At 34.3% G+C, this 25,133-nt stretch overlaps 1 protein-coding gene across 1 annotated transcript; it reads left to right on the top strand.

Moving 5' to 3' along the window:
* Positions 1-22,038: 22,038 nt before the first annotated feature.
* On the top strand, positions 22,039-25,098 carry LOC120082813 (tetrahydroberberine oxidase-like). Its single transcript, XM_039038138.2, has 3 exons — positions 22,039-22,587; positions 23,100-23,585; positions 24,148-25,098. Exons 1-3 carry the CDS (start codon positions 22,191-22,193, stop codon positions 24,918-24,920), a joined length of 1,656 nt encoding a protein of 551 aa, XP_038894066.1. The 5' UTR covers positions 22,039-22,190; the 3' UTR covers positions 24,921-25,098.
* Positions 25,099-25,133: the final 35 nt, after the last annotated feature.

Here is a 25,133-nt window from a genome sequence, read left to right as displayed (position 1 = left end):
TAAAGATTCAAATTTTCTCCATAAATAATAAGTGCATGAGCACTTATTGTCTATAAATTTGTTATAATGAATGGTAAATTTGATCTATCAATTGTATAACTGACCAATCTGCTAAATATAAAGTATATCAGCTGATACATCAAACATAAAATATATCAAATATATTATTGATATACATGTTGATGCATGAAAACGGGTCTGGCAAAATTAGAATAATTAAAAAAAATCAATTCTAATATCTTTTGTTGCTATATTTGTAAAATTCGAAAAACCATTGCTAAATTTTTACAATTTTTATATTCTTTTTTTTTTCTTTTTCTATTATTGTTGTTGTTCCTTTAAATGATTTCGGTTCCATTTGATAAACATGTTATTTTTATTTTTTGGATTTTGAAAGTTAAGCCTATAAACACCACTTCCATCTATGGGTTTGTATGTTTTTTTTTTTCTATATTTTAAGTGTATTTTTAAAATCCAAACAAAAAATTCAAAAGTTAGTATGTACCCTTTGGTAATCATTTAGTTTTTAATTCTTGATTTACGAAAAATAAATTTATAAACACATTTTCACCTCTAAATTTCCTCTTTTTTTTTAATTACTTTTTACCAATATCTCAAAAACTAAGCCAAGTTCTGACAAGTAAAAAATTAATTTTTGTTTTGGAAGTTGGTTAAGAATTCAACTCCTTTCTTGAAGAAATATTTTAAAACATTGTAAAAAATTGAGAGGAAATATATTTGTTTTTTAAATATTAAAAGCCAAAACAATATAATTACAAAAGGGATCTAAATAATAGGTAAACCCAAAATAGAAATTAGGGCAAGTTTTTTAATTTTTAATCATAGACTCATTAAATCTTTGTCAATATTTACATCAAATCATGATTTTCTTCGAATTAGCTTTTAAATTGTTTAAAAAAAGTTAGTTTTTTTGCACTTAAAATACTTTTTTAAGTAATTATTCAACCTCAATCCAAAGAAGCCAACAGACCTAAAACATAAAATTTTATAGGAATCTCATAGTAGCTACTCACTCGTTCACACTAGATTTTTTTTCATAAACAATTATTTAATGTTGTTGAACCCACGTGATTATTAAAAAAAATTGATATCACAATTAATTAATGTGAGTAGTATATTAATTAATGTGAGTAGTATACATATTTATATAAAAATTTCCCAACCTACAATTTGACAAGTGTTGCAATTTATACTTGTTCAAATTTTGCTAATTCACACCCTAATTTGAACAAAAACAAAAGTACTATGAGAAACTCAATCATTTGAAGAAAAAAGTAGAGTAAAAACCCTTCAAAACTCACTAAATATGAACAAAAAAGAAAAGTAATAAGAGGTTCTCAGACCTTTTAATTTCTATAATATTGTCAAGCGAAATGATATATCCTTTGGAAATGGGATGCCTGATCTTATTGTTTTAAAGAGTTCTATTGAAGTCCATAATCAGGATCTTATGGGTGAGGGTTGGGTCAGTCTTTTTCCCTTCCAAAGACTTTTGTCCTTGTCTGTCACTGTCGGAGGTGGGTTATTGAAAGTTGAATGTTGATGTAACATTTTCTAAAGAGGTGGGTTTGAGCAAGTTCGGGCAGATTATTTGTGATCATGTTAATCAGTCGATCTACGGGATTGCAAGAGTTTTACCTAGGATTGAAGTGTCAATATGCTAGACATTGAAGCTATTTTGGAAACTCTAAGTGCGGTCGAGTGTAAGTGGTTCGGGACTAATCTGCCACTAGAGGTAGATTTCGATGCTTTAAAAGTTATAAATACAAGGTCCTCATCGATGACATGATTTTTGTTGTAAACTCTGCCAATATCATTTTTTTTTTTTTTTTTTTTTTTTTGTCATATCCCTAGAGAGGAGTAGAATACTAATCATGCTATTAAAATTTTAACATCATCTCAATGTTGTTCTTTCTTCTTGAAAGATGTCGTTTCTACTTATATTTCCTTTCTCATTTGTGATGAGGAAATGAGTGTTGGGAAAAACCTCCTACTACTACAGAAGTATGCAAAAAAATAATAAAGAAATTAAAAGAAAATTAACGTGAAAAAAACTCCATATCAGAGAAGAAAATCACGGAGCAGAAAAAAATCTACTATGTAAAAAATTATTACAATCACAGAAAATTTTCCCAACTCCAATTACAAAATCATTTTCTCAAGGCTTTAGACTGTTCATATCATTTTTCTAACTCTCAAACTAAAGAATTCAAAAAGATGTTAAGGAACATGTGTGAAATAAACTTTGTATTCAGTTAAAACTACTTTGTAAAAAGTCCTATATAAAGAATCCTAGCTAGAATCCTCAATACACTAAAAAAGAAAAGAGATATCTAGCTACTTATCTGTTGTAATCTTCAATCTCTACAAGAAATAAAAGAATTTTCAGCTCCTCCATGGATGTAGGCCACTGTTGCCGAATCACGTAAAATCTGGTTGTTCTTCCTCTTCTTCTTCTCTTTACTCTTCTTGCAACAACCAACTTTATCTTCTTCATTGAATTTCTCCATAAAATTGCACAACATTTCCCCTTCTTTCTTTCTTTCTCTCTCATTCTCTCTCTAATCTACAAATGGAAAAATGGAGTTACTCATTCATAAACTATTCTGACAGAGGAAAGTGGATCACAACCATTAACGTGTAAGGCTAGATCTTAGCTTTCCAGAGTTGTTTTGGTTTCTGGTTTGGGCCTCAATGAGATACTGACAAGTCCAACAAAGTGATATCAGAGCCTGCAAGGATGAGAGAAAGATCAGTGAAGAGCCAAGAAAGATAATCATGAAGCATAAAGAACATTACAAGAAGGTTAAAGATGGTTGTTGCAAGATATGACATAGAGAAATTTGATGGGAAAGGAGACTTCAGTTTATGAAAGGCTAAAATCAGAGCTATTTTGGGGAAACAGAAAGCTCACAACGCTCTTGAAGACCCATCAACAGAAGAAGAAAAGGAAAATATGGAGCTAATTGCTCATGTAACGCTTGTCCTAGACAACTTATTGATCATGACACAACATATAAGTTGTGCACAAAGTTAAATGAACTTTTTGAAACGAAAGATTCGCCTAATAAACTCTTTTTGAGAGAAAGATTATTTACATTTAAAATGAGTTCTTCCAAAGCCTTGACAGAAAATCTTGATGAGTTTAAAAAGATTACAGCATAATTCAAGACTCGAGGTGAAAACATTGGGCCAGCAATGAAGCTTTGTGCTTCTAAACTCACTTCCAGACACATCCAAAGATGTAAAGACAACCCTAAAGTTAGAAGAGATTTTGTCACTACTGATATAGTAATTTCAACACTAAGGATTAAATAAATGGAATTGCTAACCAATAAAAAAGAAAAACCTAGTGCTAAAGGGTTATTTGTGAAAGGCAAGTCTAAGCACCACAACAAAGAAAGGGGCAAACAAACCTCCACATAAGAAAACAAGGAAAAATCAAAGATTGGATGCAAGAATTGCAAAAAGATTGGGCATCTAATCAAAGATTGTAGAACTTTGAAATGGAAGAATGAACCGAAAAATAAAAACGAACAACAGAAAAATCTGTCCACTCAGTCAAGAGAAGCCTTAGTAGGGGAAGACTTTTTTCTACTCAGATGCACTAGCTACTTCAAATAAAAGGGCATAAAATGAAGAACCAGCTAAGAACCTTGTTACATCCTGCCCCAGACCACCTTCTTAGCCTAAAGAAAGGCGTGACTGCAACAGTTACCAACTCTTGGGCTGACACTTACTACCTAATAATTCTTGCGGAATAACTCTGATACCAATTATAATTCATATGCAACGGGACGTCTTTAGGCCCACAATTTAATAACTTAGAAACTTAACATGTTTAGAGTATTTACAACATTAGATTTACAAGGCCCAAAACCCACAAACCATAGTCCCTATATGAACAATAGTAACATGTGTAGAATATTAATAATAACCACCTAGCAAACGGTTACAAGTCTTTTGGTCCTTTAGTGGTAGAGCAAATACTGAGCTGTCTTCAGAGGATTTGACCGCTAACCTGTGAGGGGGAAAAACAAAAACATTTGAAAGCGGGGTGAGCTTATGCCCAGTGAGTGACCGAGAAAACATAGTAAATTCTCATGCATAATTTCAGAAAATAGTTTTATCTGAAATATAAACTTTTGTAGCATAAATATTTTCCAAGCGTAAATTATATAAAGCTGTTTTAAACATAAAACAGTAAAATCATTTCTCAAATCAAAGTACTGTATAACTGGTAAAATAATCCCAACACCAACTACTAGTCCAGAGAAAACCCTTTTGCTCAATCTCTGACTTTATTCACATGTGGCCACACTAAGTACCTTCACATATTAGGTACTACTACTCAGATACCTTCTCCTTGTACTTCAGTATCGAGCTACTAGGATACCTTCTCCAACGTACTTAAGAATCCTGTTGGCTTGGTACCTTCTCAAACGTACTTCAGTACCAATAGATACCTTCTCCTTGTACTTCAATATCTAGTTGGGTGGATGCCTTTTCCTTGTACTTCGGCATCGCATTTTACCAAAACTATTTATAAACAACTTTTCTCTTTAAAGGATGTACAATATAACACATATACAACATGGCTTTAAAGATGGTAATGCATGTTGGATAAAATCAATACATATACATATATAAATAGTTTTTCAACAATATGCATGCGTTCAAATCACAGTTCAAACTTGCTTGGAAACCACTTTATAAAACTAGTAGGCATGAGAATTATATTCGCAAACATGCTTTCTATAAAATTTTTGTAATCAGAACAGTTTAAAAACGTTTTAATTCGAAAACATTTTAGCCACTCACCTCGAATTCTTAGGAACTTTTTACTCTAGTAGCTCCTCGGGTCCTTTTTTCAACCCTAGAATCCAGATTCAACTTAAAACTTAGATTACTCATAGTTCTGAACCTTATTTGGAAATACTTCCTTCTAAAAACGTATTCTAAAATGTCTTAGAAATCTTACCCTAAACGTTCAGCTCCGAATTCCTCGTGGTTTGGCCGGAATCTTAAAATCTTCAAGATTGGCTCAGACTAATTCGACAGTCTTACCCTTCTGCCTTTTTCTCAACCTCCAGCCTGTTCCTTTGAGCCTTTTCCTCCGACATCCCTACTCTAAAAACTAGACTTCCAGAGCTTTCAGATGGCTTTGGAATCACTCCAAACGCACGAGTAGATTAGAAGATCTCCTTGTCCAAATTTGACACATTCCTTTGAACCCTCACTGCCCTCTACTTTCTCTATGAAATTTATGATTTTTGTGTGATTTAAAAATGAAATCCCAACTCTCTATTTATAGGCATTCAATTTGCTTGTGGGATTGATAGCACCTACTTGACTGCATGGCCAAATGTTTAATCCTCCCTTTATCAACGTAAGCTGACTTCACCTTGATTCAACGTGTTCTTCCCAAACGCATTCAACACAATTTCTTAGGGTTTAAGAATTTCTCTTAATCGGACACCTAGATTTTAATTGACATTTGTCCTTACGTCTTTAAGCTTTGTTTGTATTCAAATTAGGGTTTTTAAATGTATAATCCACCCCAACGCGTCCAAATACATCGCCCAGAAGCTTTCTCAGCCATTCCATGTATAGGCGAGGCGTGGGCGTGACGTTCGAATTAGACAAAGCAAGGCTAGCATATGCGCTCTCGCTCTTTCTGCTCTCGGCAGTGTCGCTCTCTCCCACTTTCTCGTTGGTCTCGCTCTCTTCACTCTCGCTCTCTCCAGCAATCTCGCTGGCTTGCTCTCTCCAATCTCGCTCTCTCCCATTTCCTCTCCAATCTCGATGGTCTGGATCTCAATGATCTCGCTCTTAGCTACTACGAATTGTTTGTCTCCGTGCAACTTCTACACGTTTTTTCTAGATTTTTCCCAAAATAATTTCCCATATTTTTCTCAGTTCTTCAATCCTTTCTTCAACCATAACGTATTTCACATAACTTCTCTATACTTAGCCGAAATTTTCCAAACTCAATTTCCATATTTTTCTTTTTCAAATCCCCATCCCTTCTTCACCATTTCATACTAACTTTCTCATCAACCTACTCAACTTATTTATACAAATTTAAATAGGGACACACAGTTAAGTGGAAAATTAAGACAATTTAAATAAGAAAATACACTTAAGTGTAAAATTGGGATTCGAGGTTCACAAACCTAGATTGGGTTATTGATTCAGGTTGTTCTTTTCATATGACCCCTCACAAGGACGGGTTCAGTACCTATAAGGATCTAGATGGAGGCTCAGTATACATGGGTAACAATCACTCATGTCCAGTAGTTGAAATTTCCCAGTCTCACTTAAACTAGAAGATGGGATAGTTAAGCTACTAAGAAATGTCAGGCATGTACATAAATTGAAGAGAAATCTGATCTCATTAGGCATGCTTACTCAATTGGCTATGAATATAGAGAAAAATGAGGCAATTATGAAGTTTTAAATAATGGTAAGCCAATTTTTAGAGAGGTTAAAATAAATGGTGTCTATATAGTTTAAGGAGTTCAAAAGATTCAGTTAGCTCTAGTTGTGACTACTATGGAGCCTACTGAAAGAGACCTTTGGCACAAAAGACTCTTACATATTAGTGCCAAAGGCCTACAAGCTCTAGCCAAGCAAGGGATCCTACCAAAGGGGGTTCATAAAAACCTATCCTTCTGTGAGGATTATGTGATAGGGAAGGTAACTAGGCAAAGCTTTGTTAAGGCTGAACATAAAACTAAAACCATACTTGATTATGTGCATTTAGACACATGGGGCCCCTCACCATTCCAATCGTTAAGTGATGTTAGGTATTTCCTAACTTTTGTTCATGACTTCTCTAGGAAATGCTGAATATATTTTCTTAAAACTAAAGATATGATGTTTGAGAAAATCAAAGAGTGGAAGGCTATGGTTGAAAAATAGACTAACTGTCAGATTAAATGCCTTAGAACAGATAATGGACTTGAATTTTGTGCATAAGAATTCAATGTTTTTTGTAGATAGCAAGGGATAATTAGATACGGAACTGTAAGATACACATCTCAACAAAATGGGGTGGTAGTGAGGCTGAACAAAACTATTATGGAAAAGGTTAAAAGTCTCTTATCAGATGTTGTCCTACTAGAGAAATTGTGGGTTGAAGCAACCTCCTATAGTCTACACACTAAACAGATGCCCTCATGCCTCTCTAGACTTGCTCACTTTAGAGGAAAAGTGGACAATCATCCACCTAATCTACGTAACCTAAGGGTTTTTGAGTGTATTGGTTTTGTGCATCAGAATAAGGGAAAGCTAACTACCTGAGCAGTAAAATGTATGTTTTTGGGATTCACTGAAGGAGTGAAAGGTTTTAGACTGTGGCATCCGACAGAGAAGAAATGTGTAACAAGCAGAGATGTTATTTTCAGAGAGACATAAATGTTTATGCAAAAATATAACCCTATTGATTCAACAACACAAGAGCAGACAAAAACAATTGAGGTAGAGCACTCACTATGGCCTACTATAGATCCCCCAAGCTCAAATTCTAATAATTCTAGTTGTCAGTTGCATTATCGTAAAGAAGAAGAAGAAGAAGAGGCAGTTTGTGACATTAATTAAGAGGGACCATATCTAAGGGACTATACCCTAGCTAGAGATAGGCAAATAAGAACTACAGTACCACCTTCAAGATATGATGACTACATCAACTTAGCTCTAAATGCCTTAGAACTGGATAATGACTCTGAAACCTCTACTTTTGAAGAGTCAGAAAGTTGTGCAAAAGCAAGGAAGTGCATAGAAGCAATGAATGATGAGATTGAGTCCTTAATGAGAAATGACACATGGGACCTAGTACTTTTACCTAAAGGGAGCAAACTCATTGTATCCAAATGGGTGTACAAGTTTAAAGAAGGTATCCTTAATGTTCAAGAACCTAGGTATAAGGCTAGGTTGGTTGCAAAGGGGTTCAATTAAAGACAAGGAGTTGACTACAATGAGATATTTTCCATTGTAGTAAAAAAACATCAATCAGACTACTTCTATCTATAGTGGCACAACAAGACCTAAAGCTAGATCAACTTGATGTTAAAACAACCTTCTTACATGGTTTTCTAGAGGAAACCATTTATATGAGTCAACCTAAAGGCTATATTGTCAGTGGGAAAGAAGATCACTATTATTTACTAAAGAGGTCTATCGATGGACATAAGCAGAATACTAGGTGTTGGAATAGAAGATTCAATGAATTCATACAGAAAAATGGGTTTATTACAGGAATGGGATATACCGACTCAAATTTTCAGACCATATAGACTCCAGTAGATCTACTTTGGGATCAGTGTTCACTCTAAATGGAGGAGCAGTAGTATGAAGAAGTATTAAGTAGAGCTAGATTGTAGACTCCACAATAGAAGAAAAATATGTTGTTGCATGTGAAACAGCAAAGGAAGCAGTATGGCTTAGGAAGTTCCTAAATGATCTGGAAGTTGTTCCAGTCATGTCTCTACCAATCACATTGTATTGCGAAAACAGTGGGGCGGTAGTGAACTCCAAAGAACCTAGAAGCCATAAGCGCGGAAAAGATATTGAGCGCAAATATCATCTCATCAGAAAGATCATGCTATGAGAAGACGTTATTGTGAGACAAATAGCGTATGAGAACAATATTTTTGATCCATTTACAAAGGCCTTTCCAGCTATGATTTTCGAGGGTCACTTGAAGAGTTTAGGACTACGGGTAGAATAAATAGGGCAAGTGGGGAAATTGTGGGTGTGAGATGCCCTAGTTTATTGTATTTAGTTTTCTCTCATAGCACTCAACTTTGTTATAACCCACTAGGAGTTTTAGTCCATATGGGAGTTTGTTGGGTTGTATGTTCTAAAACTCGTAGTTTGTAAATAGTAAAGATATATGAAGTTTATTAAGACAAATGTTGTTGATTATTTAATAACCCTAAATTCAATAAACTTTGAACCCTTGGCTATTGTTATGAGTACTTAGACTTTATGTGGAGACATAAACTAGATCAAGTTTGAGTAAAATAGCCTAAACTGTCTATAGTACTTGGATTAGGTTAGGTACCAATTTCTAAAGTACTATTGAATACGACCTGTTTTATGAATGTTACAAATGATGTAAAGTGTCATGAACGATGTGATCAATTCGTTCATGTAGAGACATGTCAGCAGGGGTATTCTACATGATAAGATTGTGTAAGACAGACCACGAAATCGCTGTTATGTATTAACCTCATTTACTGTTAACACTGATTAATTTCACTTCTTGATGACCTGGATAACTTGATCTGAATCATGAACTGTCTATGAACTCCTATTTATTCTCGATTGTTCATTGATCTGCATAAGTGAGGGTAAGCTCAACAACACTGTTCAACATGCCTCCCATTTCAAGGATAAGAACGGGTAGATAGCTGGGGATATAGAATTTTTGAAAGGCTTACGAGCTAACCTTTTGAGCATTTGATAGACATCCAACCACTTCTCAATTCCCTTTATCGATCAAATGCTCGAAAGGTTAGTTGGTAAGCCTTTCTTCTATTTCCTTGATGGGTTTTCGGGTTTCTATCAGATCCTGATTAACCAGGATGACCAACAAAAGACAACCTTTGCATGTCCCTATGGCACATTCGCTTACAGAAGAATGCGATTTGGACTATGTAATGCTCATGCCACCTTTCAGCGTTGTATGATGTCCATATTTTCTGAGTTTATTGAATAATGCATGGAGGTTTTTATGGATTACTTTACTGTGTATGGAGACTTGTTCGCTGATTGTCTGTCTAATTTGTCTAAGGTGCTAGAAAGGTGCATTGAGTCTAACCTGGTTCTTAATTTTGAAAAATGTCATTTCATGGCCTTACGTGGCATTGTATTATGACTTATAGTATCTGAGCATGGCATAAAGGTAGACCATGCCAAGATTGATGTTATTGCTAAGCTCTCTTACCCTACAAATGTGAGGGAGGTTTGTTCGTTTCTTGGTCATGCAGGTTTCTATCACAGGGTCGTAACAGATTTTAGTAAGATTTCTTAGTCGATGACCTCTCTTCTTCAAAAGGATATGGCCTTTGATTTCAATGATGATTGTTGGAGAAGTTCGGATGTGCTAAAGAATGCCTTATCGTGTACTCCGGTCATTCAGGCTCCTCGTTGGGATCTTCCTTTCGAGATTATGTGTGGTGCAAGCGATCATGTTGTAGGAGTAGTGTTGGGGCAGAAGGTTGACAAGAAACATCACGTCATATACTACACCTCGAAGACCCTCAACCCGGCTCAGTGCGACACCACAACAGAAAAGATGTTTTTAGCAGGTATTTTTTACTTAAAAAAAATTTCGCTTTTATATTATAAGATCTGAAGTTATTATCTTTTTTTATCATACAGCTCTGTGCTATCTAATGTCAAAGAAGAAGTCCAAGCCTAGATTGTTGAGGTGGGTTATTCTCTTCCAGATGTTTAACATGAGACTTAATGACAAAAAGGGATGCGAGAATGGCATTGCCGATCACCTTAGCAGAATAGAAGCTGATGGAGGTTGAGAATGGCTAGGTTGATAGCTGGGTTAAAGAAAAGGCGAGTATGAAAAGACGTATCGCGTAACCGTCCCTGTAAGCAGCTGAATTCTTTCTTGATCTATGAACCGACTTGTCTCATTGATACTACTAGGAATTGAATCATTATGGTGGCAAGTCTGACGTGCTGGCTATCTTATCCTTCCTCCCATCCAGGGTGGCTTACTTTATCGCGTCTTTACAGTCGTGTGTAATATAATAGTAATAAGGGCTCTTAGTTCAGTTGTTAGCTAGAATGTCGGTCTACCCAATGTCTACGGTTCCAATCCTTGTGAGCGTGAAAGTCTGCGAAGTGAGGAGTAGTTCATATTAGTCCACAAAATTTCTTCTATAGAGGTCTCATTCGGTCCAACAATGAGGAGTTGGTGCATTGCAGCAGGTTCGAGCCCTGAGGAAGCACTCTGCGGGGAAGGTCCAGGGGAACGAGGAAGGCGGAAAGAGGGGACTGCGCGCTTTTCCTTTTCTCCCTATCTTCTTGGTGGAAATACGTACTACTTGCTTACCCAAGCACTTGGGGTCTTTATGGGTTCGGTAAGATGAGTACTTAAAAGCCAGGGCTTTTCGATGTCTGCCCTCAAGGTCAATTGTGCTAGCATCTCGGAAATCTCAGCTAGTTGACGGATAACTGTTAGAACGTTGCCAATTTGCTCTAAATGGTACCATTCGCTGATGGTTAAGGTTAAATACAGTGGACTCCTCCGCAGTGCCCGCTCCCTTGTGTTTGAGGGAGTTGGTGCGACGAAGTAGGTGCGGATGAGGCATTCGACTTCGAGTGGCTTTGATACCGGACAGAAGAAAGAGACAGAATAATAACATTGAAATAGCTTACGGGGTGTTTTTCCTAATTTATTCTTATTCCTCAGTTTAAGCTAGCGATGGGGAAAGGCTAGGTAGCTGGCTTTCTTGGGATTGCTCGCTGGCTGACTATGACGATTGCCCTCACTCTCAAGCCGCTTCCAATAAGATTGTTTTCAACATTCCCCCCGTGACGCTCCCTTTTAAACAACCTTATGCTTAAGAGTCTTAGATATAGATCGAATGTGATTGTTCTTTCTTATTTTCTTATAATGATGCATTTAAGAAATGCGAAAGCCTCTAGTTCCTATTATTACTCTGCTTGGATCATTGGCTAAAGCGAAATTTTGTAACGTGTTAGGGCTGATCACGAATTGAAAGATGGGAACACGTTGATCTTCTTCATTGATGCGGCCTAAAAAATCAGTGTGCTTGTCTTCCTAGCTAAATTTCTTTTTCATTACACTGTGCATGTCCTCCAAAAGAATATTTCTCAATATATCACTAATGAAAGTCTTGTGAGGAAAGCAAGTGTTATGACTACAAAGACGGCCACTTGCATCTCTTATTGGTATGTTGCAAAAACGATTGATCAAATCAACAAGTTGTGGATTATGAATAATCGTTTTGATTTGATCAATCAGTCTTTCTGTGGGAACAGTTATACAAGAACATGAGCAATCTAGTATAAGAAGTTCTTCCACCCCCCTCCACTCTTGGATTCTTGAGTGGTAAGGAGCAACTGAATCTAATCCTTTAATATTATATGTGGAGAAACAAGAATCACAAAAATATGAAGATGCTGCTAATATTTCAATTAATAAAGTGTATGGATCCATGGGCCTATGTGTCTATATAGATCCTGTTCATGGATTAACGAAAATGTGCAAAAGCTCTATTTGCCTGTCTCCATTCTGATGGAGACTTCCCTAACCACACTTTGATCCAGGCAGACGGTATTTCCATGACTCCCTGATATGATGATATTGTGAATTACTTGATGACTAGTAAGATCACTCATGAAATGAATAGACATAGACAAGATAAAATCAAGAGTGAGTAAAGGTATTATGTATGGGAGGACCCTATTCTGTGGAAATTTTGTTATGATTAGATAGTTAGGAGGTGTGTCCCTAATGACGAGTTCTTTCCTATTGTAGAATTATTTCATAAGCATACATGTGGAGGACACTTCAGTCCCAAGAGAATCGCAAAAATAGTCTTAGATTCTTGTTTATATTGGGCACATTATTTAGGGATGCATATTTTGTCTGTCAGAAATCTTGAGGATTGTCTCGTAAGAATGAGATTCCACAATTCCTTATCCTTTCAATGAAATATTTGATGTTTCAGGGATTGACTTTATGGGGCCTTTTTCTTCTTCTTGTGGGTAGAAATACATTTTATTGGTAATGGATTATGTTTCCAAATATTTGGAAGTAAAGGCCACAATTACTAATGATGCTAAAGTGGTTGCAGGATTCTTGAAGACTAACCTTCTATGCAGTTTTGGCTTCCCTAAAGCAATCATCAGCGATGAAGGATCACATTTTTTCAACCGGGTCATTACCTCCTTGTTGAAAAAGTACAGTGTTCAACATCGTATTGCCACCCCATACCCCCCCCCCCCCCCTCAAACTAATAGGTAGGCGGAGGTGTCCAACAAGGAAATAAAGACCATTTTGAAAAAGGTGGCCAACTCAGGAAGGAAGGATTGGAGCTTCCGACTTGATGACACTCTGTGGGCTTACAAGACATCCTTCAAGACTCCTATTGGGATGTCTCCCTATCGGATGGTTTGTGGAAAAGCTTGCCATCTTCCAGTTGAAATCTAGGACAAGGCTTATTAGGCAATCAAAAAGTGCAGCTGGGACTTAGAGGCAGTTGGAGAGGCCAGACTTATACAACATCAAGAGTTAGAAGAGTTCAGGTTAGAGTGTTTTGATAATTCTTTGATTTATAAGAAAAAATGAAGGACCTTTGTTATTGCTCCATAGAACTACATGTTAGATTTGTGATATGTTTGCATCTATTAGATATTTTATTCATTGTTAGCTTTTCTCGAATTATTTATAGAAAGAGTATAACTTTAAGGATACGAGTCTCGAAATATATCTCGAACTACATGTTAGATTTGTGATATATTTCCATCTGTTAGGTATTTTATTCATTGTTAGCTTTTCCTGAAGTATTTATAGAAAGAGTCTAACTCTAAGGGCACGAGTCTCGAAATATATCTCGAAATTAGATTTGAGAACAAGCGTTGTGGAATATTATTGGGAGTGTTTTTCTTTAAACAGGTTCAAGGTAAATTTTTGGTTTTTGTTATAGTAGCATCGTTATGTTGCCGAAAATTTTTCATCGTCTTCATAGCTCATATCTAGGTAACTAAGCTTCTCTTCTTCAAGATCTTGAAAAAGAAGATTCTCTCATTTATTCAACTATTGAGTTTTCTTGTTTTGCAGGTGCAACAAAGGAGTAAAGATTTGGTATCGCAACCTCTTTATGCTTTTTCTTGGGGAACTCTAGATCCAATACATTCCCTACAAGAATTTTTCCTTGAATGTACCATTTATGCTCATTGGTAATGTAAAGAGTTTGTAATTATGAAAGTTTGTTTTTTTTAATCAACTTAAGAATTAAACATGACATGTTTTAAGCCTCAGTTATTTTGGTAATGTAAATAGGTCAAATAACATTATTAATTTGAAAAGTTGGATAAAAGACAAGGTATGAGTTCCCACCCCATGTTTGTACAACGTAACATTTATAGTTATGCTACTAGTGTGAGTGCAGGTTTTTCTATCATGTGAGTGCATGTTTTTCTATGCTTCTAGTGCTTGCGTCTACCTGAATTTAAGCAATTGGAAACTAATGTTCATATTTACTTATGTGTTAATGATTTGGAAACGAAACGACTGTTAGACACGTGCTTATTAAAATCATGGTAACATTTGTTTTGTAGCCCTAAGATGCTTATGTTTTGGAGAAGCTTGGTACAGAGGAGTTGTGCAAACATTATACTAAGGATTTCGGTATTGAGTACCAAATTGGGAGGTTCCACAACATTTATGGTCCATTTGGTACATGGAAAGTTAGATCCAAATGCAAGAAATGGTTATGTTGTCTCTGAACAATTCGTAATGTAAGATCTAATGCTATCGGTTCATTCATATAGGTAGAAGAGAAAAGGATCCTACTGCATTCTGTAGAAAGGCCCTCACTTATGTAGACAAGTTTGAGAAGTGGGGAGATGGTCTTCCAACAAGATCTTTTGTTGCATTCTGCAGAAAGGCCCTCACTTCTGTAGACAAGTTTGAGATGTGGGGAGATGGTCTTCAAACAAGATCTTTTGCTACATTCTGCAGAAAGGCCCTCACTTCTATAGACAAGTTTGAGATGTGGAAAGATGGTCTTCAAACAAAATCTTTTGCTACATTCTGCAGAAAGGCCCTCACTTCTATAGACAAGTTTGAGATGTGGAAAGATGGTCTTCAAACAAAATCTTTTGCTACATTCTGCAGAAAGGCCCTCACTTCTATAGACAAGTTTGAGATGTGGAAAGATGGTCTTCAAACAAAATCTTTTGCTACATTCTGCAGAAAGGCCCTCACTTCTGTAGACAAGTTTGAGATGTGGGGAGATGGTTTTCAAACAAGATCTTTCACTTTCATTGATGAATGTGTAGAAGGTGTCTTGAGGTAAGAAAGCTCAATTGTTGTAAATTCCATGTTTAAAATTTTTGCTTTCTTGGATTTAGTATAATCTTAAGCACCTTAAGAGTCTTCAAAGGTAGAAAGAGTTTGAGACATTTGGAGATACCCTCCAAGGACTTTGGGATTAGTTTAGGTGGGTTATGAACATAATGCAAACGGGAAAATAATCTTAGTTTAAGTCATTTTTGGCTTATTGGTTTCAGCTCAACTTTAGCTAAGGGAAAATAATTAATGTATATTTTGTGATATGAGCAACTTTTGTTATATAAACTTTGAAAGGTTGGAATTGTATATTAAGTTTGTGAAGATGTACAATATTGAATAACAAATGACATATTTTCCTGATATGCAACATTCTTTAATATGTTTTTATAAGTTGTTTTCCCATTTTTCTCTGCTTGCACGAAGTCATGCTTTCGATTTGGATCAAATCTGTGGTGGATGATGGAGAACATAACGAAGGAGCAATTGAAAGACTATTTGGGAAACACTAGGGGGGGATATTTACAAGTTTTAGTTTGTATTTTATAGTTTAAAAGTAAGTTATTGCTCTTGTTTGGATCAAAATTTTAATTTTGCTATGTAACGCTTATGAGTTTGGTAATTTGTTGTTTACCTATGTTTTAGAATTAAATTATCATCTCCAATTCCTCTTTTGTAACTTATTGTTATGGATTTATGAAAGCAAGTAATTAAGAATTTATTTTGTGCATGTACAAGTTGATTACCTTGGTTTTAGGGGCTTGTCATTTTTAACTTTGTGACCGACAGTAAAAATGGATTGGACAATTATTATATTGAATACACGGATAATAATTGAAAAAAAAAGGGACATGATATTTACAAAAAACGAACAATAATTGAAAAAAATTGACAATAATAACCGACATTAAAGCCCAGAATTATTGTAGTGAAACGAAAGATGTTTTTGTCAACACCATTAAACATGTCGTTTAAGGTCCTTGAGTTTGCTAAGGAGGCTTCATCCTCCTCTTCAGTCTTCTTAACGTCAGACTTGAGATTCAATTCACTTTTCTCATTAGCTACATGAAGATGTGACCAACAAACAATAATTAATTTCTAGAATTTTTTGTCTAAGGATTTTAGAAATGTTGTCATCCTCGCTTTCCAGTATGCATAGTTAGTTTTATCTAATAAGAGAAGACGTGTGACAGATCCTCCTTCTTTTACTTCTTTCCTCAAGGAGTGATAGGATCAAAACAATAGAGATAATAGTGATTCACTCTGATACCAAATGAAAATGTAAGGAGGTGTCTACTGCAAGTTAACAATGTTACCCAAAAAGTTACAACATTCCATAAAATAGTTACCGAAAATAATAAACATATAAATGAACACTAGAGATTGATAACCCAGCTCGGTGTAAACCATTTATGTCTTAGGGCAATGTATCTAGGAAAGATAGCTTCACTGAAATCAATTATAAGCAATTATAATGTAGTACATATTTCTAATAATAACACGATTATAATGACTCCCTTACAACTTTATCACTCAACCAAATACCTAAACTTTCCGTAGGTGTGAAACTACTTCTTGCAGTAATTTAGGCTCCCCTTTTAAGTTATAGTATTAGGGAAGAATGTCTTAGGCTCTCCCTAAGACCAAAACTCCCTATTTACAAGACTCCAGCTCCCCTCAAGTCGTGAGACTCCTTCTCACTTGAATCTTATATTTCCTCTTAAGAACAAAGTCCCCTTTGCTCGATTAACTTAGACTCCTTCAAAGCATGAGAATTCCTTCTCAAATAAATCTCATTACACAAAACATAAGTAACTTGAAGTACGTATCCAAGTAATTAAACTCTTTCTTCTATCTATAATTCGATCAAATGCATGTTATTGTATAACTCAAGGGTGCTCTTAGAAAACAAAATAGTTAACCCAATAAAAGGACTAAATGTCCTTTAAATATGCACAACATATACATGGAAGAGCAACACTAACTTCCAAAGCAGACGTACACATAAAAAGGAAAGGGATCAACAAATAATACTACATAAGGAAAAATCTGATAAGGAAAGTATTTTGTAGAATCAACATTTCTGTAGAACATCCATTTTCCAAAAACTACAAATGCAGAGAAAATTTAAATAACATCCGTGACACTTAAACAAATGTAGCCAACTACATAATATCAAACATCAACCTTGTTGATCAGGATGTCAATGAGGAGTTAAGGTACTCTTTCTAGCTTGGGTGATGAGCAATTTTGCTTATATTGTAAATTGCGAGGTTTAGATCTTTTGATAATTCCATGAACTGTTCTTTGGATTCTTTTGTTGTGATTGAATGATTATGATTATTTTTCTGTTTGAGGTTGTATGATCATTAGTTAGATTTCGAATTGCAATATGTGACATATAATTGCAATTTGATTAAAAGTAATAAAGGGTTAGATTAACTTGTAAACTATTGATCCTAATAATGAATAATGTTGAAATCAACTTAGGGAGAATCATGATGAATGTTAATTTAGGTAATTTTTAGTTGATATTCATCTTAGTGAGATTCAAATTCGTAATACCGCTAGTCGAAATTGATTGCGATGCTTTTCATCTAATTAAATTGATTAATTAGATAAATTAGGTTCTCATCTATCTTTCCTAGGTGGGTTGGTTAAGTTTAGAACAATATATGAATTAATTTGATGAACCTGTGATGGGGAATAACTCATAAGCTTAAGGTAGACCATTTAATTAGTGAATTCAATTCCTATTTACTTTTTCTACAATTTTCTTTTCATACAATCAAGCAATCCAAACTTCAAAACCCCCTTTTGGTTACCTTGGACCATTTACAATTCAATTGAAATATTTAAAGGTTTCATGAGTTCGACCTAGTGCTAATATTTCTGAATTAGAGCAGAAAACGGAATAATTATTTGAATGAGTCGAAAGCCTCGACGACTTTCGATTCGTCAAAAGCAAACCACCAGATAAATAAGGACAACTATGAGAATAACTTTTGAAAGAAACACAATCTTCTTTGAGGATGATATGGAAGAGAGCGCCTGCAAATCTAAAACAAATAAAGAAAATATTTTCAGACTGAAACAAAGTGCTTGACATTCCACAAAATAAACTGCACAACATTTTGCCTATAAAAAAATTCAACCAACTCAACTGTAGTAACAAAGTTAATGAAAAGTGGAACATGTGAATGGGGTCGTTAATAACTAATATTGTTTTTAGATTTCATATTGTTTCAAGAAATGACTATTGAGCCATCTTATTTTTCTAAGGCTTTCAAGATTGTTGAATGGAAGAAAGCAATGAAGAAAGAATTTGATGGCCTTACTATGTTACGAACTACGAAACGAGCTATAGGATGTAAATGGGTGTACAAGATTAAACGTCATCCAGATGATAGTATAGTTTGACTCGGTTAGTGGCTAAAAGATATTATCAAGAAAAAGGAGTTGATTTTGATGAGACATTCATTCCAATCTAAGGCCAACAACAAGGATTTGTTTATCCTTCACAATTGAATGCCATCTGCAAATTACACAAGTCCTTATATGGACTAAAGGCCTCCTTGTTTGATTCTTCCTTATTAGTGTGAAGTTATAAAGGCTCAATGATATGATACTAACTAGGAATGATTCAAGCTCTCTTGATACTCTCATCACCTTACCAAAGAAAAAAAATGAGATTTCTGATCTGGAAAATCGTCGATACTTTCTTGGTTTAGAAGTCTCCCAGATTGCAAAAGGCATTCGAGTCAACCAAGCTAAGTATACTCGTGATGTCTTGAAACGTTTTGGTATGATTAATGCTAAAACATGCTCTACACCATTAGCATTGACAAGCTCTAATTATATTAGCCAGCCTTGTTCTACTGATGATCCACAAAATTATATGGCATCAATTGGTGCTCTTCATTACCTATCAACAGACCCGATATCATCTTTGCTACGAGTAAATTGTCTCAATATATGCATAGACCTCACGACTCTCGCATTTGGTAGCTACTAAGCATATTTTATGCTATCTGAATGTATCCCTTGGCTGTTGATTTTCTTCGTCTACGTGCCTTCTTGAATTCAGATTGGTTTGGAACCTCCAGTCTCGTTGGATAACTATTTTGTTGCTTGTTTTTGTTTTTTAAAATTAAGCCCATGAACATTACTTCCACCTCTAAATTTCTTCATTTTTTATTTATTTTCACCCATGGTTTAAAAAACCAAACAATTATCTCTAAATTTCTTCATTTTTTATTTACTTTTCACCCATGGTTTAAAAAACCAAACAAAATTTTGATAACTAAAAAAAGTAGCTTTCAAAAAGCTTTTATTATGAGAATTTGGCTTAGAATTCAACCATTGTACTTAAGAAAAATGTAAATCATTGTTAAAAAAAAAAAAAAAAAAAAAAAAAAAAAAAAATGATTACCAAAAACCTTAATGGTTAAGTTTATTATTACATTTCTATAAATTAAGATTTCTTCTATAAATAGTCTTCGTACTTTGATTATTCTTTTATGAGGAGAACATTCTTAGGTTTATGAGAGATTATTTCATTTGTTTGCTATAAATCTTGTGACTTGTTTTTCTTGTTATTCTTCAAAATGAATCTTTAAATTTGGCTTTACATTACATTTTTTTTAAAAAAAAATTACGAATACTAGCTAAGAATTTAATCCTTTTGCTATGATTGTTTAAATTAGGCTAAAATATAAAAAATACCCCTAAATTTTGTATTTTGTGTCACAAATATTCCCATACTTTTAAAAGTTAAAAAAATACCTTTAAACTTCCAAAATGAGTTCAAAAATACCCGTACCATTAGTTTTGGATAGAAACCATTAGTTTTGTTGCTAGTTCCAAAATAGTAATTAGAATGAGAATTGTATACAATGGAAGGCCAAGTAATAGACTAAGTGATAGAACACTATTATCATTATTTCTCATAGATAGACACTGATAGTTGTTTATCACTGTCTATCTGCAATAGATAATGATAGCTTTTTATCTCTGTCTATTAGTGATAGATTACTATCAATTTGTTGAAAATTGAATCTGAGCAGAAGCGTGTGGACCGTCTTCCATTCGGTTTTTACATTTTATGAGAAACAAAAACAACATGCTAAACGGAGCATAAAACAGATAAACTCATAAAAGTATGCTTTAATGAAGTAGAAACAAAGGAAAAGGATCGTTCTTATCTTTGTAAACTCCCGTGCCTCTCAATCCTTCCTCTAGCTTTTCAAACGAATGTCTTCTCAATTGATCTCGAACACGACCATAAGAATAACCTTGTTATTCTCTTAGGAATTCCAATAATTTGAAAAGTGGTATCCAACAATTGGAAGAGGATGAGATAGGAATTTCTTTGAGAGAATGAAGAGAGGTTTTTCCTTTTGGTGGCTATGTTAAAATCTCACCAAATGAAATCTAGCCCTCAAAAGGGCTATAAGAGGAATTTATATAGAAAAAGGTTAACCCCTTCTCCAAGTTTTTCCTTTTATACAGTTGTGCTAAATTAATTAAATAACCTTTATTTAAATACTTAGTACAATAATTAAATAACTATATATATTAAATCTAATTTAATATATATACACGGTTAATTAATAAATATAAACCTCACATGTTTATATGCATCCCCTCCTCATAAAATTTCTTAATTTTTTAATTAATTATTAATTAATCAATTAAATAATTATATTAAATCATATTTAGTATAAAGTTAATTAACATAAAAGGAATGTCATCTATGTTGAGTGTAATCTAATTACAGAATTGAGTCTAATGAAAAACTTGTAGGCCCACGTTTCAACACCCTTAATAGTTGTTGATCCTGAGGGAGAGAGACAGAATGATATCGACCAGTAATAGTTGTGTCATATCAATTGTCACTTTTACAACTTGGATTAAAGTTTTAAAATATCGATAAAAATATTCTGTCGATAAATTGATATATTTGTAAATAAAAAGGTTTGGTATTGATAATAAATATTTATAGATATCTCCAACATCTTTTAATGTTTGTAATCTATTTATATGAAGAAGAATATTAATAACAATATACATAATTTAGTTGGGAGTCAAAACAACTCAATTATTAATCTAAAGAAATATTATAAAATTCTTTATTTGGAGAAGTATTCATCGATATCGATATTTTATAGTTACATCCGTTGTTATATCCATCAAATTGAATTGTGATATCGATATTGATATCGATATTTTAATCATTGATTTCGAACAAGCAGCGTCTTATTAAAATAAAAATAATTAAGAAAAAATTGTCATGTGGTAACCTATACTTAAATAATTGAATGAAATGCAACAAAGAAAAAGTATCGAAGGAGGCCGCCTTATTTATTATTTTTTCCCTATTATTCTCCATCAAAAGAGAGAAAAATATTGAAGGGAAGTTAATTAACCACATAGTTAACCAGCCTAGATAACCTGTGTGCTTTTTGCCCAAAACTTTCTTCCCTCTTCTTTTTCCTGTTTCATTCCATTCAAGATGTTGACTTTTGACGATAATAATAATTCATCTTTGTGCATTCCTTTCGATCACATATGAAAAATAAATTAAACATTTTTTAAAATCAAATTTATGATTAGACTATTGAGTGAGCTACATCAAGATACGTGAAAATAGCTAGATTGTAAAAAATCAATACTTGTGTGCATGTCCATCGCACATGCACAAAATTCGTAAATAATTTTTTTTTAAAGGTAAGAGTTCGCCACATAATATACTATAATTAGATAATTAAATTTTATGCACAAATAATAAATAAAATTATCAGGTGATAATTTGTGATTGAACACTTGAGTGAGGTGCATGAAGATAGATACAATTTAGGATAGGCCGATATATTGTTTTAAATTATAAAGTATGCGTAACAACCAAGTATTTATATAAAGCTCATGTGGCTCCCTCAATTATTTCCACTTCTTTTTGTTTTTCTTTTTGCTTGCTCCCCACTCTTCACTCCCAAGTCCCAAGATCTACCATTTTTTCTGTGTCTTCTATTAAAACAAGCCCCACTCTCCACAAGCTACACTAAAAAACCCTCTCTTCCTATTTCTCTTCTTCATCAAAATGAAGTTTGTTTCAAATTTTTTGGCTTCTACCATTGTTTTTTCTGTACTAACTTTTGGAATATGGGAATCTTCAGCCAATCCCTATCCCTTTGAGTTTCTCCAATGCCTTTCTCTTCATTCCCCTAAGGGAGCTGACTCCATTTTCAACCTCATCTACACTCCAACCAACTCTTCTTTCTCTCATATTTTGAACTTTTCAATTAGAAATCTCAGATTCTCAACAGCCACCACCCCAAAACCCCTTCTCATCATCACCCCTTTACACCCTTCCCATGTTCAAGCCTTGGTTATTTGCTGCAAAGTCCATGGCTTTCAAATTCGAATTCGAAGCGGCGGCCACGACTACGAGGGTCTTTCTTATGTTTCCGACGTCCCATTCATGCTCGTGGACTTAGGTAATATTACCTAATCGCTAAATTTGAAAGCTTAATTTATGTACTCTAAACTAGGACACATTTAAGTTTGGGATTGATTTGTCCAAGATTTTGGTTCATTTTTCTATATTTAAAAACAACCCTATTATATTTAAAAACACTATAATTGAATATTTCCTTACCAAATATTATAGCCAACTCCTTTAGGTCTAAAGGTTGAAGTTTAAAAAGCATTAATTTGCTTCCTATTACATTTAATTTTGCTTCTGTTTGAATTGACTTTAAAAAAAAGTATTTTTCAAAAAATTCATTTTTATTTAAACTCTTTTGACAAAAATTATTAGAAAATACATTTCAAAAACTATTTTAAGTGGTTGTCAAACATTACAATTTTTTCCGAAATGACTTTTTTTAAATTAAACACTTGAAAATACGTCCCAATCACATCCTAAATGCCCAACTTCGTACCATTATTTTAAAAGTTACACAAATCCCAAACTATGTCTCACTCTTCATAATATTTTCTTCCATAGGTGATTATAGATCAATTGCCATTGACACTCAGAACAACACCGCATGGGTTGAGTCTGGCGCAACTCTCGGTGAGCTCCATTACAGGATCGCCAAGAAGAGCCAAACTCTCGCATTCCCGGCGGGCGGTTGTCCAACTGTTGGTATCGGAGGACACTTGAGCGGCGGCGGCCACGGTGGGTTGCTCAGAAAATATGGTCTTGCTGCTGATCATGTGGTTGATGCCTTGTTGGTTGATGCAAATGGAAAGCTTTTGGATAGAAAATCAATGGGGGAGGATTTGTTTTGGGCCATTAGAGCTGGTGGAGGAGGAAGCTTTGGGATCGTTCTTGCATGGAAGATAAAGCTGGTTTATGTTCCTCCAACTGTCACAGTTTTTACAGTTAGCAAAAAAATGGATCAGAATACTTTGAAGTTGATCCATCAGTGGCAATACGTTGCAAGCAAGCTGGATGAGAATCTGTTCATTGGCATCACCTTGATTATTGGTATGGTTACACTATCATTTAAATCATTTACATATATACACTATAAATTAAATTTCATCCATACCTTAAAGTTGTGTCTACTCTACTAATATCAACCGAAAAGGTGTTTTCGGACGGTTAACTCTCAATGAATCTTTCGAACGAAACTTAGTGTCGAGAAAGGTTCGTTTTTGTTTATACTTTCTTCGACACAATGAAATTCTCTTTTAGTACAAATCGTATCGATTTTTATTTTAAACTTTCAATTTCATCATGGATGTAACTTGAACTTTAGATAAATGAGTGTTGCAATTTTTACTTTCACAAGTATTTTTATATTCGTTTAATGGATTTTAAAGCATATACATATGTGTGTATATACACACATAAAATTCAAAAATTAAATACCATAAATGAAATGGTTTTCGATCAAGGCCTTAGCATAAAGAAATTACAGATCTTCTTAGCATAAACAAAAGTTAAATACCAAAAATGGAATGGTTATCGAACCAGACCCTAAGCATAAACAAATGAATTAATGTTCCAAACACAATAATTTGCTGTTTTTTCCTTCTAATAATAGGTCCTAATAACTCGAGGCAAGGAGGAAGAAGAACAAGAACGAGAACAAGAACAGTGAATGCCTCATTCTTTTCTCTATTTCTTGGCAAAGCAAATGAGCTTCTCTCCATCATGCAAAAGAGCTTCCCAGAGCTAGGATTGTTAAAAGAAGATTGCATAGAAAATAATTGGATTGAATCTTTTCTCATATTAGCAGGCTTTACAAATGGAGAATCCTTAGAAGAAGCTTTACTCAATAGAAGCACAACACCATCCTACATTGGAGCCTACAAAGTCAAATCAGATTATGTGAAAGAACCCATCTCAGAAATTGGCTTAAATGGGATGTGGCAGATGTTAAGAACTACAAACATTGAATCAGCTTCAATTGTTTTGCTTCCTTATGGAGGAAAAATGAATGAATTTTCTGAGTCAGAAATTCCATATCCACATAGATCTGGCTATGTGTTTAAAATTGGATATTTTGTTGTGTGGAAAGCAATAGGAGTTAAGGCAGCTGATAGGCACTTGATTTGGAGTAGAGAGGTTTACGATTACATGGCTCCTTTCGTTTCGAAGTCGCCAAGATCTGCATATATTGGTTATAGAGACATTGATATAGGAATGAATAAGGAGTTTGGGAAAGGTACTAGTTATAAAGAAGCAAGCATTTGGGGACTAAAGTATTTTGGGAATAATTTCAAGAGATTAGTGCAAGTAAAAACTAAGGTTGATCCTTATGAGTTCTTTAGGTATGAGCAAAGTATACCCTCTTTTGTACTTCAGTGGTCATAGAATTAAGTTTGATAATCTTTGGCCTTTGGAATAATCTATTTGGGATAATGCTGTTTTGTTTGTGGCAAAAATATTTTATTGACTTACCTTTTTCTCTTGATGAGGGAGAGATATAACAATATAATGTATTGTGAAAATAATAGAGAGTTGCTAGCTCATATGAATGTGTGTTTTCAAATGTTATACGTATCATTCTATTAGCACACTATAACA

Source organism: Benincasa hispida, chromosome 8, assembly GCF_027475165.1.
Source record: "Benincasa hispida cultivar pf3 chromosome 8, pf3_genome.v1.1, whole genome shotgun sequence".
Classification (NCBI taxonomy): domain Eukaryota; kingdom Viridiplantae; phylum Streptophyta; class Magnoliopsida; order Cucurbitales; family Cucurbitaceae; genus Benincasa; species Benincasa hispida.
This window is presented reverse-complemented; position numbering and strand designations above follow the sequence as displayed.